General features: G+C 36.9%; 1 protein-coding gene across 3 annotated transcripts in view; it reads right to left on the bottom strand.

Moving 5' to 3' along the window:
* The window catches only part of NBAS (NBAS subunit of NRZ tethering complex), a 461389-nt gene that overhangs the window by 41559 nt on the left and 396476 nt on the right, over positions 1-23354 (bottom strand). For all 3 annotated transcript variants that reach the window (XM_023728239.1, XM_023728240.1, XM_023728241.1), the window contains one exon: positions 3742-3881. In XM_023728239.1, the coding sequence (XP_023584007.1) occupies positions 3742-3881 (140 nt within the window). The remainder of the gene's footprint in view (positions 1-3741; positions 3882-23354) is intronic.

Genomic DNA, 23354 nt, shown 5'->3' with positions numbered 1-23354 from the left:
GGTTGTTAACCAATGTCATAAAACAACATGTGTACTACTGTTTCATGAGAAACTATTTGTTCTGTAAGCCTTTACCTGATGTACAATAAAATATAGAAAATTAAAAAATTAAAAAAAAATATTTTACTATTTATTAAGAGTCTGTGATCTCATTAGCACAGCACTAGATTGTAGACACTGAACAACTACGGATGGTTCTTCCCTTGAAAGGACCTCATTACTTGACCCTAAGAAAAAGTTCAACTGCCATGATGATAAGTAAGAGGAGTCACAATACTGAGATTTTGGCAAAGGTTTTGTATCTCTGCTCATATTAACAATCTGTGATGACAAAGAATACTGCTCCTTTCAAGGTACAAACGAATCTCTATGAGAGTGTCTGGTTGACTGAGGAATCTTTCTGTGTTCAAGAACTAATCCTCTGTTTTCCTTTTTCAAAGTCTGAATTCAGCTGTCCTGGGTTTTTCTATAATTGGCTGTCTGTCTCATTGTAGGAGAAACACTGGTCTGCCAGCAGAACATGCACCAGAGGGCAATGTGGCTTTGGCAACAAATTATAAAGAAGTATTTTTCATCAGCTAATAGCAATACACAGGATAAAAACGAAGAAATCTTTCATAACTACAAATCTATTATCCTTTCTGTGCCTTCTCCTAACAAGCGACTGAAAATGAAAAATCAGAATCTCTAAATCAAATTATGGATAACACTGTGAAGAATGGGAATTCTAGAACACTTAATTCTGCTCAAGAGGAACCTATACATAGATCAAGAGGCGGTCATTTGAACAGAAAAGGGGATACTACATGATTTAAAATCAGGAAAGGTGTGCGTCAGGGTTGGATCCTTTTATCATACTTATTCAGTCTGTATGCTGAGCAAATAATCTGAGAAGCTGGACTATATGAAGAAGAATGAGGCATCAGGATTGGAGGAAGACTCATTAACAACCTGCATTATGCAAATGACACACCCCTGCTTACTGAAAGTGAACAGTACTTGAAGCACTTACTGATGAAGATCAAAGACTACAGCCTTCAGTATGGATTACACATCAACATAAAGAAAACAAAAATCCCCACAACTGGACCAATAAGCAACATCATGATAAATGGAGAAAAGACTGAAGCTGTCAAGGATTTCATTTTATTCGGTTCCATAATCAACATCCATGGAAGCAGCAGTCAAGAAATCAAAAGACATTCTGTATTGGGCAAATCTGCCACAAAAGACCTCTTTAAAGTATTAAAAAGCAAAGATGTCACTTAGAGGATTAAGGTGTGCCTGACTCCAGTCATGGTATTTTCAATCGCCTCATATGCACGTGAAAGCTGGATAATAAATAAGAAAGATAGAAGAAGACCTGATGCCTTAGAATTATGGTGTTGGAGAATACTCAATATACCATAGACTGCTAGAAGAATGAACAAGTCTGTCTTGGAAAAAGTACAGCCAGAATGTTCGTTGGAAGTGAGGATGTAGTTTGTACATGTTATCAGGAGGGACAAGTCCCTGGAGTAGGACATCATGCTTGGTAAAGCAGATGGTCAGCGAAAAAGAGGAAGACCCTCAACAAGATGGACTGACACGGTGGCTGCAACAATGAGCTCAAATATAGCAACGACTGTGAGGATGGTGAAGGACCAGGCAGTTCTTTGTTCTGTTGTACACAGGGTTGCTATGAGTCGGAACCAACACGATGGCACCTATCAATGACAATAGGAATACACTGGATGAAAACTATGAAATCTTTCATAACTACAGATCTGTTATCCTTTCTGTGCCTTCTCCTAACAAGGGACTGAAAATGAAAAACCATAGTGTCTAAGTCTCAAAGTTGGCACTAGTAAATTAGTAGTCATGTCAAGTAAACTCCTTAGTTTTTAACCTTATTGCATTTACTGGCAACATTCAATCGCTGCCGCACTATCTGTTCTTTTCTCTCTCTTTTTTCCTTCTTTTCTCTTTTCTTTCTCATTATCTCTTTCTCTGGTTATTTTGGAAATAACAAAGTCATACATTAGATTGTTTGAAAAATACTTTTGAGAATCTCTTTTAAAGGATCCCATCGTACATTCTCCTATGGTGAGCACCAACGTGAGCCAGGATCCAGCAGGACAGGACAACTTTCTTTACCCTCTGAGTACTCCTTAGGTAGAGGATAGATGCATGATAAAGAGGTAAGTAAATCAGAAATTCTTCATTCTGATTCTAATGATTTAATAGTTTTATGAAACACAGGCTAGCAATTTACAAATATCATTTCATATGTGACTACAAAAACAAGAATATACCTTTAAGAATTAAGATTTTTTCCCCTACAAATGCATTACATGTTTAAATGAAGCTAATTTTGCTTCTTTGGGGGTATATTTTACCATGAGAAAGTGAGTGGTTTTAAATGGTCAGTGTTACACATTATCATCACTTATGAGTTTGCTTAGAAACAGATTCCCAGGTCCACTCCAGAGTGCTGGGTTCAGAAAGTCCAGCATGGGACTCAGGGATCCGCCATTAACAAGCAACCCTAGCTCCTGAAGTAGCTATTCCAAGACAGCTGGGAACTATGCGCTGTCACAGGCAAAACTTATGGTTTTATGATGGGAGAACCTGTACTGTAGAGTTTCAAAGAGTGAAGGTAATCATCTGTTCTTAAACGTACATGTCAGCATGCCATCTCTGTCAAAAATAATGGAGATCTAAGTTTTTTTTTTTCTTTTCTAAAAACACTTGGTTGAAAAACAAAACTAAACAAAACACCACTCTCCTTGGTTAGCTTCAGAAATTCCTAATTGTCTCATCCAAGAGTTCAGGTAAAGAGCCTTTTTCAGACGTTCTTTAGCAGTGCTAAACTGCTCACAGAATAATTTATTTTCAGGCAAGTATCCTTTTTAACTTCTAAAGTGTGGAGAAGCATACTGGCCCAAGGGACAGTCTGCTTGCTCAGTATGAGAACAAGACCAGTCCTGGAGCAAATGGGCATCTGGAATAGAGGCACTGCAACTCATAATTTTTTCCAACAAGAAGCAGCAGCTCATGATAGCCAGCATATGTGCTTGGACAAAATCTGGCCACTTCTTCCAGAGGATAAGGGTAAGTTATGTCGCTGACAGCACAAGGAGCTGTAAGAAAACCCCACGTAGCTGTGAGCGGCAGCTGCAGGCTCAGCATGACATAGATGAAACAACATGGGCTGTGAAGGTAGCCAGAAGTGGGTTAGAATTCTGTCTCCTTCACTTACTAGCTGTATGATGCCCAGTATTATTTAACTTCAGCGCCTCAATTACCTTATCTATAACATTAGGATGATATTATCTTTCCTTGTAGGTTTGTTGTGAGAATCATTGATAATATGCATAAATTACACATAACATTGTGTGTTTTCAGTACATGAGAACTATTCATTTATTCCATACAAATTCTCAAGTTAGCATTGTGAGCTGCGTTAAAGACAGTCCAAAAATTTTTTGGTTGAAAATACTGGGACAAAATTGTTTTGTTAACATCATAAATAGGATGTTTTATTAAGCATTGTCTGAGACTTTTGAATAAAACATTTGGGTTTAGGAGCAAAGAGAAACGGAAAGATATTGTAGTATTTCAGAAAAACAATTTCATTTCCTCTAAAGGCAAATACTGACTACATTATTATTCTTACACTGGCTGTTTTGAAGGTACTGCATTTTTAGAAAAGCCCAGAGAGAGGAAAGCTAGTTAGGCTAACTTTATGTTAATACTTACACATATTCACTTTTCAAAGGTGGCCAAGCTTGCAAGAGTAAGACCAAGTGCTGAAAGTCAACCTCATGATAACTGGATTCTAGGAGCTCCACAAACAGAGAGCAGCGGTTCTCTTCATTTTCAATGTCGGTTACATCTACCTGTAAGTAGAAATACACACTTGAAACTAGTGGCAAAGCCTAGTGAACTGGTTTACTTAAGAATTCTAATTTGATTATCTTGATTAAACATTGTTATTTGAGAAACATTTACAATGTGCTGAGGGAAGATGAAATCCAAAACAAATACACAGAAAACAAACAAGAACCTTCAAAAGCTCCCTGCCCTACTCGATTTCAAGGATTTATGTTAAAAATTGTTTAGAACAACAAAATCACAGGGAAGTTCTTAATATCCTTTTAGCAAAACATTTAAACAAGCAGGTTTCCACAGCACTGGCTTACTGGAATTTATATTTGTTATGTTAAAATATTGAATGGTTTTATTTGAAATTTTAATATTTCACTATACCAACATTAACTGAATATTTAGTTCAAATTATTCTAAGTGCATTTTTAATTTTGATTTTTGCATTATGAATACTTAGCCTTCATGCTGTCTAGAAAATTTCTCTAATTTGAAATTAACGATTTTACTAAAGTGTATTTATCGTATGATTTTTTGCTACAAATTAAAATAAATATCTTTTATTCACATCTCTATTTCTAATGTGAAAGAAGTTTCTGTCAAATACAGAGTAGTCATTTTTTTCTCTCACTGAATAACTGAATGATATTACTTTTACCTTGTGGCAGCCTTAAAACAACTCACATCTTTTAACGCCTCTATGGATGAAAATGCTTGCTATTTTAAGTTAAAGGGCAGTTTTACATATAATAGCAAGCCAAACATGGTTTTCCAGTTTTGTAACCTCTCTTAATGCAGATTCTCTATATTTGGGAACATAGACATTCATAAGACTCAGATGATGATACTTTGAAAGGATAACGAGAATAGATGGTTCCCTATATATTTGATAAATTATCTGCATTAGTGCATGTTTTCAAAACATTTAATTTAATGGACACTTTGGCTCTGATCCCAAGGAGTAATCTGAAAAAGTCACACCATGAATTTTGTATTTACACAAAAATTGACATGTGCTATAAAAGTATCAGTAACCACAGTGGGAAGCCCTGTTCACAAAGTGACCAATCAGATCTTCCAAAACCTGCCTTGAAGCCCCATGTCATTCCTCCACGACATAATAACCAAAAAGTATTTTACAGTTTTTGAAATGATTTCTAACACGGCAAGTCACTTGACCCCTACAACAGTTTTGTGCAGCGGACAGCACCGGCAGTATGAAACTCACTTTACAGATGAAGAAACAGGCTCATCTGTCCAAGATAATGTGGCTAGCAAGTGGTAGAGTCAGAATATAATTATAGTTAGATCAGGGTGTTCTGAACTTAGAGAACTCAGTAAGCAAGAATAAGCTTTATATTACTTAAATTGGTGTTTTAATTGGGAGTTTGGAAATATTCTCCAAACTACTTATAGAGAAATGTTAAAAAAAAAAAAAAAAAAATCTCAAACTGAAGACATCCATTACCTGACCTCACCTCCTTCAACTAGTCTCCAGTCTAGTCACAAGGGCCCCTCCGGCGTTTTTGCATACATGATGTACGCTCCCACCTCAGGAACATCGATCTGCTGTCTCTGCCTACGTACTTTTCCCTCAGATATCTGTACGGCTCATCTCTCATTTCCCTTAGTTGTTCACATGTCATCTTATCAGAGGTCTTGCTTAGTTACTCTAATGTAGCCTCACTTTCTATCTCCCTTACCTTCCTTTCTCTTCCTTCTTAAGACTTACAACTATGTGACATAGGTTTATCTGTTTGTTGTCTTTCTTCTTCCATAAGAATGTAAGTGTCCTGAAAGGAAAGACTTTTATTTGTTCACTGATTTATCCCCACTATTCAAAATATTGCGTGATACAAAGCAGACGTATGTAATTGTTCCTTGGTATCCACGGTGCATTGGCTCCAGTACCCCCATGGATACTAAAATCCATGGATGATCAAGTCCCTTATATAAAATGGCATAGTATTTGCACATAACCTATACATATCCTCCTTTACACTTTAAATCATCTCTAGATAATGGAAATGCTATGTAAATAGCTGTTATACTGCATTGTTGAGGGAATAATGACAAGAAAAAAAAAGTCTGTACATGTTCAGTACAGAGGCAATCACTGTAGGCCTAACTGTATAGTACACACTGCAACAATGTAACTCCCTCCCCACTGAATATTTTCAACCTCTAATCACTTGAATCCGCGGATGCAGAACCTGCAGATACGGAGGGCCAACTGTCATAATTACTTACTGAGTGAATGAACAAATTAGTGAATGGACATGAAAGAATGAAGACAATCTGTTGGTTATAAAATATTTTAGCATATTGTTGTTCTCAGGTGCCGCTGAGTCCATTCCGACTATAGCAACCCCACATCCAACAGAACTAACCACTGCCCCCTCCTGCACCATCCTCACAATCATTGCTATGCTTGAGCTCATTGTTGCAGCCACTGTGTCAATCCACCTTGGTGAGGGTCTTCCTCTTTTTTGCAGACCCTCTACTTTATCAAGCATAACGTCCTTCTCCAGGGACTGGTCCCTCCTGATAACACATCTAAAGTATGGGAGATGAAGTCTTGCCATCCTCACTTTTAATGAGCATTCTGTCTGTACTTCTTTCAAGACAGATTTGTTCGTTCTTCTGGCAGTCCATAGCATATTCAGTATTCTTCTCCAACACCATAATTCAAAGGCATCAATTCTTCTTCAGTCTTCCTTGTTCACTGTCCAGCTTTCACATGCATATGAGGTGACTGAAAATATCATGCTTTGGTGTTCTGGGTCAGGCGCACTTTAGTTCTTAAAGTGACATCTTTCATTTTTAACACTTTAAAGAGATCTTTTGCAGCAGATTTTCCCAATGCAATTCATCTTTGATTTGACTGCTGCTTCCATATGCGATAACTGTGGATCTAAGTAAAATGAAATCCCTAACAACTTCAATCCTTTCTCCAATTATCATGATGTTGCATATTCGTCCAGTTGTGAAGATTTTTGTTTTCTTCATGTTGAGGTGTAATCCACACTGAAGGCTGTAGTCTTGAATTTCATCAGTAAGTGCTTCAAGTTCTCTTCGCTTTCAAAACAACCAAGGTATGCCACCTGCATATTGAAGGTTGTTATTGAGTCTTCCTCCAATCCTGATGCTGTTCTTCTTCATATAGTACAGTTTCTCGGATTATTTACTCAGCATACAGATTGAATAAATATGGTGAAAGGATAGAACCCTGACACACACCTTTCTTGACTTTAAACCATGCAGTATGCTCTTGTTCTGTTCGAATGCCTGCCTCTTGGTCTAAGTACAGGCTCCTCATGAGCACAATTAAGTGTTCTGGAATTCCCATTCTTCGCAATGTTATCCATCATTTGTTATGATCCAGACAGTTGAATGCCTTTTCATAGTCAGTAACACACAGGTAAACATCTTTTTGGTATACCCTCCTTTCAGCCATGATCCATCTTACATCAGCAATGATATCCCTCGTTCTATGTCTTCTTCTGAGTTTGGCTTGCATTTCTGGCAGTTCCCTGCCAATGTACTGCTGCAATGGGTTTGAATGATCTTCAGCAAAATTTTACTTGTGTGTGATATTAATGATATTGTTTGATAATTTCCACATTCTGTTGGATCATCCTTCTCTGAAATGGGTACAAATATGGATCTCTTCCAATCAGTTGGCCAGGTAAGTGTCTTCCAAATTTCTTGGCATAGATGAGTAAGTGCTTCTAGCACTGCATCTGTTTGTTGAAACATCTCAATTGGTATTCTTTCAATTCCTGGAGCCTTGTTTTTTGTCAATGCCTTCAGTGCCGCTTGGACCTCTTCCTTCAGTACCATCGGTTCTTGATCATATGCTACCTCCTGAAATGGCTGAATGTTGACCAATTCTTTTTGATACAGTGACTCTGTGTATTCCTTCCATCTCCTTTTGATACTTCTTGGGTCATTTAATATTTTCCCCATAGAATTCTTCAATATTGCAATTTGGGGCTTGAGTTTTTAGTTCAGTTCTTTCAGCTTGAGAAATGCCAGGCATATTCTTCCCTTTTGGTTTTCTATCTCCAGGTCTTTGCATATTTCATTATAATACTTTACTTTGTCTTCTTGACTCGCCCTTTGAAATCTTCATTCAGCTTTTTTACTTTATCATTTCTTTTGTTTTAGCTGCTTTATATTCAAGAGCAAGTTTCAGAGTCTCTTCTGACATCCACTTTGGTCTTTTCTTTCTTTCCTGTCTTTTTAATGATCCCTTGCTTTTTTCATGGCCTTGATGTCATTCCACAACTCCTCTGGTCTTTGATCATACTAGTGTTCAACACGTCAAATCTCTTCTTGAGATGGTCTCCAAATTCAGGTGGGATATACTCAAGGTCGTACTTTGGTTGTTGTAAACTTGTTCTAATTTCCTTCAACTTCACCATGAACTTGCATATGAGCAACTGATGGTCTGTTCCACAGTCGGCCCCTGGCCTTGTTCTGACTGATGACATTGAGCTTTTCCATCATCTCTTTCCACAGATGTAGTCAATTTGATTCCTGTGTACTTCATCTGGTGAGGCCTATGTGTATAGTTGCCGTTTATGCTGTTGAAAAAAGGTATTTGCAATGAAGAAGTCTTTGGTCTAGCACAATTTTATCATGTGATCTCTGGCATTGTTTCTATCATCAAGGCCATATTTTCCAACTACCAGTCCTTCTTCGTTTCCAACTTTAACTTTCCAATTGCCAATAACTATTAATGCATTTTGATTGCATGTTTTATCAATTTAGGACTGCAGAAGTTGATAAAATAACTTCAATTTCTTCATCTTTGGCTTTAGTGGTTGGTGTGTAATTTGAATAACAGTCATAGTAACTGGTCTTCCTTGTAGGCCCATGGATATTATCCTATCACTGACCGAGTTGTACTTCAGGATAGATTTGAAATGTTCTTTTTGACAATGAACATGATGCCATTCCTCTTCAATCTGTCATTCCTGCCATAGTAGACCATATGACTGTCTGATTCAAAAGGGCCAATACCAGTCCATTTCAGCTCACTAATGCCTAGGATATCTATCTTAAAGTGTTCCATTTCATTTTTGACAACTTTCAAGTTTCCTAGATTCATACTTCATACATTCCACGTTCTGATTATTATTGGATGTTTGCAGCTGTTTCTTCTCATTTTGAGTCATGCCACATCAGCAAATAAAGGTCCCGAATGCTTGACTCCACCCACATCATTAAGGTTTACTCTTCTTTGAGGAGGCAGCTCTTCCCTAGTCGTATTCTGAGTGCCTTCCAACCTGAGAGGCTCATCTTCCGGCACTATATCAGACAGTGTTCTGCTGCTATTCATAAGATTTTCACTGGCCAATTTTTTCAGAAGTAGACTGCCAGGTCCTTCTTCCTAGGCTGTCTTAGTCTGGAAGCTCAGCTGAAACCTGTCCACTAAGGGTGACCCTGCTGGTATTTGAAATACCAGTGACAAAACTTCCAGTATCACAGCAACACCCAAGCCCCCACAGTACAACAAACTGACAGACACGTGGCAGCAGACTGATATTAAATATTCACGGAGTTACCATAAAGTTTTCGCTGGTTTGGTTAACGGAGATAGATGTAAGATTTAAAAAGAAAATGGTGCCAAGGGGGAAATTACTAAAAAAGGCCCAGAGATGGCATGTTTATTGACATTATGTCTAGACCAGTGATGTCTTGTGATTAACTATGTAACGTCTGTAAAGATTCCCTCCTTGAGCCTTATTTTCCCTATGTGGAATATGGGCTCCAAAAATTTCTTAAGTCTCAGAAGTTTTGAGGAAGCGCCTTAAAGTCTGGAGCTGGGAAAAGGGTTGTTGAATGGCTGACCTTTTTTCCTTGCATTGTAATATGAGTTTCTACATAAGAGTTTATTTGTATAAAAGGTTTTGTGCTTAAAAAATATTGAACACACAACTATCACAGCCTCCACCAGACTGAGTCCAGTACAACTAGATGGTGCCCAGCTACCACCACCGACTGCTCTGACAGGGATCACAATAAGAGGTCCCGGACAGAGCTGGAGAAAAATATAGAACAAAATTCTAACTCACAAAAAAAAAGACCAGATTTGCTGGCCTAAAGGAGACTGGAGAAACCCCGAGAGTATGGCCCCCAGACACCCTTTTAGCTCAGTGGTGAAGTCATTTCCGAGGTTCACCGTTCAGCTGGGGAGTGGACAGCCCCGTAAAACCAAATGGGACTAATGAGGCACAGCAGTCCAGGGATAAGGGCCAGAAGGCAGAAGGGGGCTGGTGATCTGGTGATAGGGAACCCAAGGTTGAGTAAGGATAGTGTTGATGTGTTGTGAGATTGTTAACCATTGTCATAGGGCAACATGTGTACTAACTGTTAAATGAGAAACTATTTTGTTCTGTAAGCCTTCATCTGAAGTGAGAATAGCAGCACAATTGGAAGAGCACAGTCGATGTCACTGAACTGTGCATGCAGAAAGTTTTGAAATGGTGTATCTTTGGCTATGTATATTTTCACCAAAAAAAAAAAAAAAAAAGGTTTAGAAGGGAGAGGGTTGACATGTTGTGGGGTTGTTAACCAATGTCATAAAACAATATGTGTACTACTGTTTCATGAGAAACTATTTGTTCTGTAAGTCTTCACCTGAAGTACAACTAAAAAAAAAAAAAAAAGACCAAAAGACCACTCTTACTGGTCTGATAGAGACTGGAGAAACCACAAGAGTATGGGCCCCAGACACCCTTTTAACTCAGTACTGAAGTCACTTCTGAGGTTCACCCTTCAGGCAAAGATGAGACAGGCCCATAAAACAAAACGAGACTAAAAGGGCACACCACCCCATCGGGGCAAGAACAAGAAGGCAGAAGGGGACAGGAAAGCTGGTAATGGGGAACCCAAGATGGAAAACGGGAGACTGCTGACATGTCGTGGGGTTGGTAACCAATGTCACAAAACAGTGTATGTATTGTTTAGTGAGAAACTAATTTGTTCTGTAAACCTTCATCTAAAGCACAATAAAAAATGCAAAAAAAAAAAAAAAAAGTATGGAACCATTGATTGATAAGTCTCTGATGTTCCTAGCAGTGTCAATATTCCAGTTTCTATAATTTACTGCAGTATAATTTGTAACATGGAAGTTTCTCCTTTATGTGAAATGCAGATTCTATATGGGTTATTTTCTGTATGGATGCATCCTATGAAAAGGAACAGAGTAAGAAAAAATTATTCATGTTTTAAGTATCATTTAGATTCAATTTATTTCTTTTCAGCAACCCTAACAGCTTGTAAATTTTTAGGACATGAACTGTATCATGAGGGAAGGAAAGATAAGAGAAACTATAAATTAAACCTTTATGTGCTTGTTTTTATATTAGCGTACAAATAATAGTTTCCATTTAAAAAATATGTTTGGTAATTAAGTTCTTTGTATAATAACTTTTTCATTTGTACACAGACATTTTCTTTTTCTTTTTGGCCTGGGGACTTTTTCTTCTTTTGACTATTTGAAATTCAATTCTTTCCTTCTTTTTTCTTGTGTAGTTCTTTATTTAAACATAATTTATTTGTTGTTGAGACTATACACAGCAGAACATATACCAATTCAACAATTTCTACATGTACAATTCAGTGACATTAATTACATTCAAGTCATGCAGCCATGTTCACCTCCTTTTTTGAGTTGTTCCTCCACTACTAACATAAACTCACTGCCCTCTAAGTTTCCTAGCTAATCTTTAAGTTGCTGTTGCCAATTCGACCCCATATAGATCTTAAAAGAGCACAATGCTCAAGGCAGACTTCTTTACTAGTTGAGCTAAATAACTGTTTGGTTTAAGAAAACTTCAGGGGATATTTTTGGTTTAAAGATTATCTCAGGGCAATAGTTTCAGGGGTTCAACCAGCCTCCATGGCTCCAGGAAGTCTAGAGTGGCCGAGAAATTTGAAATTCTGTTCTGCAGTTTCTTCCTTTTGATGATGATTCTTCTATAGAATCTTTGATCAAAATGTTCAGTAATGTAGCCAAGCACCATCCAGTTCTTCTGGTCTCTTGGCAAGGGGGCAGTTGTTCATGGAGGCAATTAGCCACACATTCCATTTCCTCCTCCTATTCTTGACTCTCCTTCTTCCTCTGTTGCTCCAGGCGAATAGAGATCAATTATTGTATCTTGGATGGCCACTTGGAAGCTCTTAAGACCTCAGGCACTGCACAGCAAACTAGGAGGTAGAACAGAAGCACTAAACACATTATTAGGCCAATTAACCGGGATGACTCATGAAACCATGACTCTAATGTACACCGATTTTTAAGAATGTATCTTTGTCAGGAAACATTTTCTTCCAAATGTTCACCAATAATTTCAATCATTTCAGAGTGTATTTAAAATAGAAATGTGAAAAATACAGTAACTACAAAATTATCCACTTTGTGTATGCACATTTGCATACTCCCTCATATCATGAAGGATTTCAAATGGTTTCTCTCTCAAGAATGCAGCTTTAAATTCTCTGTGACTGTAGCTGAAAAAGCTCTGCTTTATGCAAGAGAAGACAATGGGCCTAAAAATGGAACTTGAGTGCATCTTTTTTAAACACACAATAAGGAATACACTTTGTTGGACAATCATTATATATTCTGATACACAAGAAATATTAATCTTGGATTTGTGCCTATGTATTAAGATATTTAATAAAGGAATGTTAAAATTATTTTATTTATCATGTCCTTTAAGGTTTTTTTTTTGCAATAAATTCTGGTAACCAAAATTCAAAATGAATTTTTGTGTAAAGAAAAATAAAAGATAAAAAATATGCCAAAAACTTTTGGTCTCAAAAAATGACTTAGACCTGTTTTTCCCTGCTCCTCTCTGCTACGCACAACTATAAACCTTGGATATAATGAAAGAGACAACCAAAGGAGAACTCTTAAAGATGGTAAGAAAAAGTCAGATTAGTTTGGGACTCCAGAACTGAAGGAACAACACAGTTGCAGAGTGTCTTGCGTCCTCCCCACCCAACAGAAGAAGGCCACCCAGGCCCAGTGTTTTTTGACCCCTGACCTAGCAACCTAAGACAGCCCAAACAGGCTCATTCTTTCCCTGGATCCAATGGGTGTCCCTCTGATATCAGGTGAGCTCAAAACCATGGGCAAAGAGGATTGACTGAAAAATGATAGGTGGTCAGGGAAGCACTTTCTTTCCATTAGACTTGAGACTCCTTTTTCACACCAAGAGCTACTGATGAAAGTGGTAAAGGGATTCCAATCACAACAAGTGGCCCAGTGCTGAAAGCCTCCTTGTTCCAGTGGTCCCAAGACTCTCTGGCCTCATCCAGAGCCTCTGGGGTTGCTGGGGGTTATTGATAAGGGATGCCACCACACCCTTCTCCACCAAGTGTTGTGGGCAGCACTGGCGTAGGGAAACTCTTTCTATTCCCTTAGGCAGCACCAGGGGCCAGTGTGAGTCCCAATGGCACAAAATAAACCAAGCATATCAAAATAATACCACAAAATCTCTGAAAATAAAACTGGAAGTACAACCCACAAAAGTAGGTCAAGACCTACATGGTAAACCTAAACAGGGTGACTGCTTGATAAAATAAAAGATTTAAATAAAACCTAGACTCTCCTAACATAACAGACAAAATGTCCACAACACAACTGAAAATCACCCATCAAAATAAGATTCAAGAAAATCACAACTTGAACAAGAAAAGACAATTACTGTATTTTTATACAAAGGACGCATGCTCCCCCCCAAGGTATTTTGGTAAGCGTGGCTATGCTGGTTTTTTTTTTTTTTTTTAACTACAATAGCGGCACTTACAAAAATACCTCATGGGGGGAGGGAGTGGTTGGCAAACAAAAGGCGCACCTTATTTGTATAAAAATTCGGTAACTGATGCCAGCACTAACATGAATCAGGTGTTGAAATTATTTAACAAGGATTTTAAAGTATCACTAAAATACTTCAGTCATTAATTACAAATTCTCCTGAAACAAATGAAAAAAATAAAAAATTTCAAGCACAATAAAAATAGATGTTATAAAAATAACCAAAAAGAAATTACAGAAATGAAAAATACAGTAACGGAAAAAAAAAAAAAAAAAGAGTCTCTGGATGGGCTCAATAGTCAAATAAGGATGACTGAGTATAGAAATAGAGAAATTAAGGACAGAAAAACAAAATTAACCCAACAACAAAAGGGAGAAAAGAGGCTAAAACAAACAAATGAAGTGAGCCTCAGGGACCTGAGGGACATAACAAAGATCCAACACTTGTATCATTAGAACACCAGAAAGAAGGGGAAAAGTGTGAAGATAAAAGAGTATTTGCAGAAATAATGTTTGAAAACTTCCCAAATTTGGTGAAAGGCACAAACTTCCAGATACAAAAAGCTGAGCTAACCTCAAAAAGGACACACTCAAAGAAATCTATACCAAGACACATCATCATGAAACTTTTCAAAACTATAGACAAAGAAAAAGTCTTGAAAGCAGACAGAGAGAACAACAAATTACCTATAGGGAACACCAATTTGAATGACAATGGATTTCACATGTGAATCCATGGTGGCCAGAAGAAAATGCATAATATTTTTTAAGTGCTGAAAGAAGACTCTCAAGTGCAAATTCTGTATCTGGCAAAACTATCCCTTAGAAGTAAGAGGGAAATAAAAATGCTCTCAGACAAAGGACAACTGAAAGAAATCTGTTGATAGGAGCTCTACCCTTGAAGACTGGCTAAAGTAAGTTTTCAAAACAGAAAGGAAATAATAAAACAAGGAACTTTGGAGCATCAGAAGGACGAATGGAAAGGACAGAGAAATGGGTAAATAGAATAGACTATTCTTTTCCTTATGAGCCTGATAAATCATATTTGATTACTGGAACAAAAATTATAACACCACCTGATACTCAAGTCAATGTTATTTAAAAGTGGGGATGGTAAAGGAACCCAAACAAAAATGAGATTTCCACGTTAAACTTCAAGGGAGCTTGTCTTGTTTAATTCTCACGAGTTAAATGGTCAACTTTCTGATCATTATATTGCCAGTAGAAAAATGTAGATGATCAGTAAATATTTGCAAGATAAAACTACATTTAAACTACTACTAAGATGTTATTTGCCATTTTGATTGTGTTGACATTTGCACTGACGGTACAAAGGCCTGGTAGGCAAACAGCGGGCTCCTTAGCAAGAATCAAGGCAGTGGCACCAAACTGTGGCAGTGGTTATTGTACTCTTCACTGCCACACACTCAACGGTTAAAAAAAAAAATAAGTTTCACTTAGGGATGTCTTTAATAAAATTATTAATTTTATAATTTGATTTATTAATTTAAATTTTATTAATAAGATTAATTTAATATTAGAAAGAACCTATCTTTTGAATATTCTGTGATAAAATGAGAAACAAGCATAAAACACTTCTCCTGTATATTGAAGTACGATGGTTGTCTCAAGGAAAACCACTGTGTTTTTTGAGTTGTGAGTTGAACTGCCCACTTTTTTCATAGAACACCATTTTTACTTTAATGAACAACAGATAGATGAACTATTATTATTCAGACTTGGATATCTGGCAAATATTTTCTCCAAAATGAACAAAAGTGAGCCAATCACTTCAAGAAAAACAACTGAGAGTATCTGTTGCCAATGATAAAATTTGAGCTTTTAAGACAAAAATAGAATTTTGACAAACTTGTGTTTGTCACCATGAGCCTGACAGTTTTCCAATAAGTTAAAGACTTTTCTGATAAAATCAACCCATGGCGATATTAATGAATGTAAATTTTTGGTATCGTATAATGGAATGAGTCAATATTTGGAAGATCTGCATAACTTAGTGTACCAAAATTTCTCAAACGATCATTACATATTACAAAATCATGCATTGTTAAAAGATCCATTCAAAGTTTAAGATAGACAAATGGACTTTTCCCCCCTTGGTATCAGTATGAAAGTTTGTTGATATGGCTTCAAATTTCACATTGCAATGAACCTTTAAGAACAATCACTTATAGAGTTTTGGTGTAGTATCAAAGCATATCCACAATTATCAGAAAAAGCTCTTCCTCTTTCCAACTGCATATCTGTTCAAGCCAAATTTTCTTTATATACTTCAAGCAAAACAAAATTATCTCAGTAGATTGAATGCAGAAGCAGATAATGAGAATCTAGCTGTCTTTTATTCTGCTAGATATGAAAGAGATTTGAAAAACTATAAAAAAAAATCACTCTTACTATTAAATTTATTTTGTTTTGGAAGATATAGTTCTTTTCAAAAAATGTTATTAATCTTAACATATAATGTGTTTGTCGTTTTTAAATAATAAACACATATTTTTTAATTTTCTCATTTTAAGATTCTAATATAGTAAATATCAATACATAAAACCCACATAAACAAAAGTTCTTTGGGGTCCTCAATACTTTTTAAGACTGTGAAGAGTTCCTGAGACCAAAATTTGAGAATCACTTGTCTAAAAATAACTTTATATTCTAAAGAAAAATATGGACGATTCTTGCTAAGTCAGTAACTTTAAAATTTTCAGCACATTCAGTGGAAGATACTTAATTCTAGACTAGGTTAATGAACTCACAATTTAAGGAGACACTTTGTTCACTCCTGAGTGAGTCCTTTGAGGAACTATCCCTATCCCCATATACCATACCACTTGACAGGGAAATTCGAGCCCTCCTATGTTATTCTCAGCTTTCATTCTAAAAATCTTGCCCCAATTTACTCCTTGTAAAGATGATTCTTCCCATTACTACTGTCCTAATTTCTGACTTATTGTTTATTCTCCTACTTTTACCTTGTTTGATACTCAGGACTTAATCTGTTCCTTCACAGGACTACAATTCTCTGCAACAATTTAAGCTATCCCTTTCTCAAGCATCCCTCTGGATGCAATCTAACCTCTGGAATAAAGTCAAACGCTCTGTACGTCTCCTTCTAGGTTTTCTTAGAACCGCCAGTTGGTTTACTGAATATATACAGATACGATTCAAAGGGAAAGGCATTTTTCAATGAGAAGTAGATTACGGAGATCAGCAGTTTGAGCAAATTAGTTGTCTACATACGTTGTGAGACATAAACATATGTAAGTGACATTTTTACTCTCTTCATTTAGATAGTCATATAATATCACATGAAGAAAGTACTAAGTGGTTGCTCTGCAAACACAGTAACTTGATATTTAAGAAAGGAAAATCTTAGGTATCTTGTACCCTGAGACAATTTCTTCAACTTCTTCAAGTGCCAGAGATAATCTCATTTAAAGGAACATACCAGAATACTCCGGCTTCATACCTCCACTCTCATCCCCAAAAGTGGTTGCCATGTAGTTGTAAGAGTCTGAAAACACATCGATGCATTTGGCACCCTGAATGCATGAGGTGAGTAGGACACTCTCCAGTAGGTTTGTACACTGCGCACACTAGCTGAGCCATAAGCTCTCTAAGAGTCAGTTATGTTTGCTCTCAAACTTGTTTATGCCAGTTGAACTTGTTATTCTAAGTCATGTAATTTAACTCAACATTATATAAGCTGATGAAATTTAAGTGAAAAAAGAAAGACTTTCAGCCCTGAAAACTAAGCTGAATGCTTCAGAAAAACTTAATTCAGGCTTGTCACATAAAAAATTGCTGTAGATGTGGGAAAAACAAAAATGTTCGTTACATAAAACACTGTTATAGTGCTGAGTGTAGGCAGAATGGCTGTACAGTATTGGGAAAAATCACACAAATGTAGGAGAATTGCTTTGCAAGTTCTTACTTAAGAAACTGAAAATAAAAAATGAGTTTATAGTTTTTGAATTTCTTGAAGAAAAGGAGTTAGCTCTATAGTAAATATTTGGTAAATGTATGCTCATTTATATTTTTTAGTTTTACATAAAATGTTTGAGGTATAGATATATCCTTTTTTATGTTCTCCACCACTTCAACATACTTAACTGACTCATGTGGTAGTTAAGACGGTTTTTATTGTAACACATTCAGTTTGATAAAGGCTTTAAGAAACACATAATTTACAGTGCTACAAGAAGACAGAAGCTAATTTGACCTCAGGAGATCAGGAAATGTTTGTGCACAAGGTGGCATTTCAGAATGGCTTTGAGGAAGAGTAGAATTTGGACATGTACAGGTGAGGGAGAAACGACTGGGGGCAGAGATGAGGGGAGTCAACAGAGGGATTTTTGTGGAGTAGTTCATGGTAAGCGAAGGTGAATTGTGGTTGATATGGTTAGAGAAGTATGCTAGGGCCAGAACATGAGGACTACTGGATGCTTAGGAACATCACATATGTCCAAAGTATTGTGAACACTTACTTTAGTTCCTTTGAGTTAGTAGACAAGGGAGAAAATTTAAAAAGATGAAAAAGACATCTCATGAGATAACCCTTAAAAGTTAAGGGCAGAGAACTAATATCTTTTTATGCCGACTATGTCGTTGTTGAGGAGCCCTAGAGGTGAAATGGTTAAGAGCTATGGCTGCTAACCAGAAGACTGGCAGTACAAATAAACCAGCCTTTCCTTGGAAACTCTATGGAGCAGTTCTACTCTCTTCCATAGGGTCGCTATGAGTCGGCATCGACTTGACTGCACACAACAACAACGACGACACGTTGTTGGTTGCTGTCGAGTCGATTCTGACTCATGGCACCCCCATGCGTGCGGAGTAGAACTTTTGGAGGCAGAACACCTGTCTTCCGAGCCACCTCTGGGTAAGTTCAAACTGCCAGCCTTTCAGCTAGTAGTTAAGTGCTTAACCGTTTGTACTACCCAGGACTCAAGTCCCTATATTAGATGCTTAGCTTTTTGCAGCTATTTATCACAGAGGTCAAATGTGAAACCTTTTAAGTCAAGATTTTTTTTTTTTTAAATAGGAGATGAGAAAAAAGCTTTTATACAGAAGAAATTTTGACAGGAAGAAACAAAAAATTAAGGAAAACGGTCAGAATCAGACTCAATGTATCTAGGAGATTCTGGGTATCTCCTACATATTTGATACAAAACATTAAAGAAAATAGGAAGATAATATGCAAAAAATTAAATGAAACGTTTCATATGCAGTGAGGGTGCACCTATAGTAGCGGCTTATGTCCACAGTAAGCAGAACGTAGGAAAATGCTCATCATATCAGACCACATTTTCAACTGGCAAAGTTAACACAAATAAATATCCAGACAGTGACCAGTTTTCATGAAAGACTTTTGCTTTCTTCTACTTTTAAGATCTTAGAGTCTCTTCTTGATAGAATGTGAGATAGTAGCAGGAAAAATGTTAGAGATGGTGATTCTAAAGGTTACTTAAAGCTCTGGTAATCTATAGTTCTGAGACACGGTAAGTGTAAAACTGAGGGATGTCAGCATTCACAAGAATTCTCTAATGGTTTACAATGGAGGAATGTACTGAACTACATTCCTGCTCAGCTACTCTAGCTATGTGACTCTGCACATGCCTGAGCTCTAATTCACTCAACAGTAATATGGCAGGAGGAGGGGGGAGGCTTTTCACAGAGCTACGAGAAAAGTTAAAGAAGGTAAAGCATGGAGAGCACCAAGAAGAGTGCTTAAAAAAAAAAAAGCCTATTGCTATTGAGTTGATTCCGACTCATAGTGACCCTACAGGACAAAGCAGAACCGCCCCATAGGGTTTTAAGGAACGACTGGTGAATCGAACTGCCAACCATTTGGTTAGCAGCTGAGCTCTTAACCATTGCACCACCAGAGCCCCACAAGAGTGCCTGGTGCTGGATAAATGCTCAATTTGATTTCCCTTCACTTTGAATTGGTAGTTCCCCAGGGTCTGTTCTGACTTCCTCCCTCTACAGCGAGATCTTACATGAAATTTTTTATTATCTGAGCTATCTATCAAGAATTTCAGTTCTGCTTTTACTAGAAACACTAAGAGACATGGGCTTATCTCCACTGCTTACAGAAAAGTAAGAGACTTCAGACTTCTGAGAAAGAAAGTTTCTGTACCACTACTCTCCCAGGCCAACCTCTTTCCTGGGCATTAAGTCAACAGACTTTATCCCTGGCATCTTAATAAGTATGAAAAATGAAGAGGAAGAGGTCCTTTTCCACTGTGCCTTATTTCATTAGCTTAAGGTCATGGAGTTGATTCTGAAAGAAGTGCCTTTAGAATGAGACTTGGTGAAGATTTTATCCTATTGACAAACTAACAAGTTAAAAACCAAAAACCAAACCCATTGCCACTGAGTCAATTCCAACTCACAGTGACTCTATAGGACAGAGTAGAGCTGCCCCACAAAACTTGCCACAATTTAATGGATTCTGGCAGAAGACAAGAGAATCCTGGGGCAGAGACAAAGGTCTTTATTATTCATAGCAAGAGCAGCAGCCAGAGTATCAGCATTTTCTTTTGCCAGTTCCCTGATCTCCAATGCCCACAGAGGGTCAGTGACACCTGCACATACAGTAGGTTGTGTTATAGAAGAACCTTTACCTTAGGGAATCTGAATCTTTTATACTGGACACAAAGCCACCTTCCCTTTGCTCTGGAGGGAGACACTATCTCTATCTTCCAAGGCTTTTTGTTATATAAATATCCTTGAAAAGATAGTCTGGAACAAAGATATCAGGGCCTCTGCTTGCAAGGCTTGTAGAAATCTGAAAGACCCATGGAAAATTGTCTCCCAATAGCCATGCAATATGTAATATAACTTATTCCATCGGTAAATAGTCCAAGACTAATTTCTCTTAATACCAAACTCTGTTATTCAGAAGAGTATTAAAAGGAAGGTTTTTAAACATGGCTTTCTAGATCATGAAAGAATATATTTTCCTTTGAAAACAATATTTACTCTAAAGTTTATTTTAAAAAATGATGACAAACTAAGATTAAAAAGGTAAACATTCATAATTAGGCTAGTGAGAATTATTTTCATGTATACTGTGGATATGCTTTTATCATTTATTTAGTCCTTTTAATGAATTCTCTTTATTAATTTTAGTCATTTGATTCTGTCTAATAAGAACTATGTTTATATACCAAACAGGACAGAAAAAGAATATAAAGAAATATGGATGTTTTAAGATAATGAGAATGTGAGTTAACTTGCATCTCTTTTTTAAATCCAATTGGTTTGGGCAATAAATACAGTACTTCTTAAATGATTCTTAAGCATGTCTTCCACAGATTAGTAAAACTTGAAAGAAATTATTATTATCATTTACTATATTTTCTTTTACTCTTTCTCTTCTCCCAGTAAATTATAAAGTAATTTACACTTCTTTTAACACTCTTGGTTCCTTCCCCAGTATCAAACAAAATCCTGGAAGGCGAAATGCCCAGTATTTCACAGGCACCTATATAGTTAGTGACTACTCCATAATGACACCACTAATTTAACACCACAGAATTTTAAAGAGCAAATATCAAATTGTGCGTCAAACATAAGATTACCTCTTCTCCTTTGTCTCTCAAAGCTATGCTTCTCTCATTGAATTGGGTGACTTTAGTTCTTGCTGTAACTCAACTTATCAAGAAGCTGCAGCCTTTTTATCAGATTAGAGTCACTGTACTTGAAAAAGTAGGCTTAGTTGCCTCATCTCAAATGAGGACAGTTTAACCTTAAAATTCTCTGTGGCTTCTGAAAATGGACATGAATATCCTAAACTAAGGCACCTCTCCTGAAATCTGCATCTTCCTACAGGGGTTGATAGTAGCTTATTTATCTTCAGATATTTGTGAATAAGAAATAGATACTAATGCATATAGAAGTACTTTATGAATATGAAATAATTATAAATATATAAAGGATTATTATCTGGAGTAGTAACACCAATCACCATATTTTATCTTCCACATGAGTTAATGAGCTGTTAGACTGCTTCTAAGAGACTCTCATATGATGACAGATTCAAAGCTACAAAATAACTCTGCTATTCCTTTCATGCACACAATAAAGTCATACTGAGGTGTCCTTGTATGCAGAACTTAAAAATACAAAACAAACAAACAAAACACCCTGCTTTGATAGATATACAGAAACAGAAGGCTACAGAGTTGATCTCTAGCAATACTAGATCCCTGTCTGTTAAAGCAACTTTTTACATAAAGTTTTAGGTGGCTAATGTGGTCTATTGCGTTCACTGGATCTAACCAAGATCTCTAGTGAAGGTAAGTCAAAGGCTGAGAAGACCAAAAACAAAGTCATAACCTTTTGGACTAACAAACTCAAAGAGCCTAGGATCAGGTAGGCTGGGTGTGAAGGCTCAGAGAGACTGAGTAGAAAGATTAGGGCTCTTCAGGCTTGAAAAATGATAATAAAATGAGAAAAACAAAAAAATTAAGTTCTCTACGGCTCCCGAGGAGATGGGCAGATTTGTTCATTTAGATTCTGTGATCTGGAATTAAGAACATTCATCTGACGTGTAAAAGGGGAAAAATTAAAACAAAACTGAGAAGTAAGTTTTTGGAGGCTGTTCTCACTGAAGATGGTATAAGAGAGAGGTGATAAATTTGAAGGCCATTCATTCATGGAAGATTTAGGCAGTATTTACACTGTGCAGGCATGGTGTTGTATACTAGGAATATAGGCTCAGAGTAGTTAACTAGTTTGTACAATGGTTCTAAGTTATAGACAGACCCATTCTCTTCCAGATCTGAAGGACTCCTGCTGGGTAAGGAGTGAGCCAGGTATCTGATGGTGGAAGGGATTATAGAATACTTGGAAAGTACAGATTCCCGAATCATGTAATTAGCTCTTGAAAATAAGTGAACATGTCTGATTTTCCACTGACTTAAACAGTACTTACATCAGTGCCTGGTACACAGTAAGTACTCAATAAATAGCATTACTAAGAGACAAGGAAATATAAACAGGACATAAATTAAGATCCTGTCCACTTCTGGGTATTTCTGGGTTTTATTAAATAGAAAACATAAAATTGTAGAAATATCACTAAAGGCTAAACACTAAAGGCAGGGTAGTCATTTTTTATTGTGCTACAGGTGACTACTAACAATGGTAGTTCATTATTATGTATCAGACGGCCACATTTTAGCACTGAGATGTTGTACAAACTACTGAAGTACTCTGAGCTTACTTCCTCATTATGTAGAATGAAGTGATCAGATCACTATGTCAGAGGGTTATAATGACATTTAAACGATATGACATATATACCAAGCCACAGTAGGCTTAAAAAACTAACAGTACGCAGAATCTTCTCAGTTGAAGTGAAGAGGGATTTTTATTGTATCTTTCAGAGTTTTTATTTTGACTCTAAATTTGTATTCTAGTTAGAAGTTATCCAGAGAGACTTCTGGGTAGCCAAAGAAAATGGAGGCCACTGAGGTATGTGTCTTCCTACATATCTTCCAAGAAAGAAAACTGTGGGGATATATGTCATTTAAACATGGCTGCACTATTGACAACTGCAGCCCCCACAGGCCTCTATGCTGCACAGCATGTTGAGACTTGTCCCCAACGTGTTGAGACTTGTCAC

Source organism: Trichechus manatus, unplaced genomic scaffold (assembly GCF_000243295.1).
Source record: "Trichechus manatus latirostris isolate Lorelei unplaced genomic scaffold, TriManLat1.0 scaffold00023, whole genome shotgun sequence".
In the NCBI taxonomy this organism is placed as follows: Eukaryota; Metazoa; Chordata; class Mammalia; order Sirenia; family Trichechidae; genus Trichechus; species Trichechus manatus.
The sequence above is the reverse complement of the archived record's forward strand: the minus strand, read 5'-3'. Positions and strand labels throughout refer to the sequence as shown.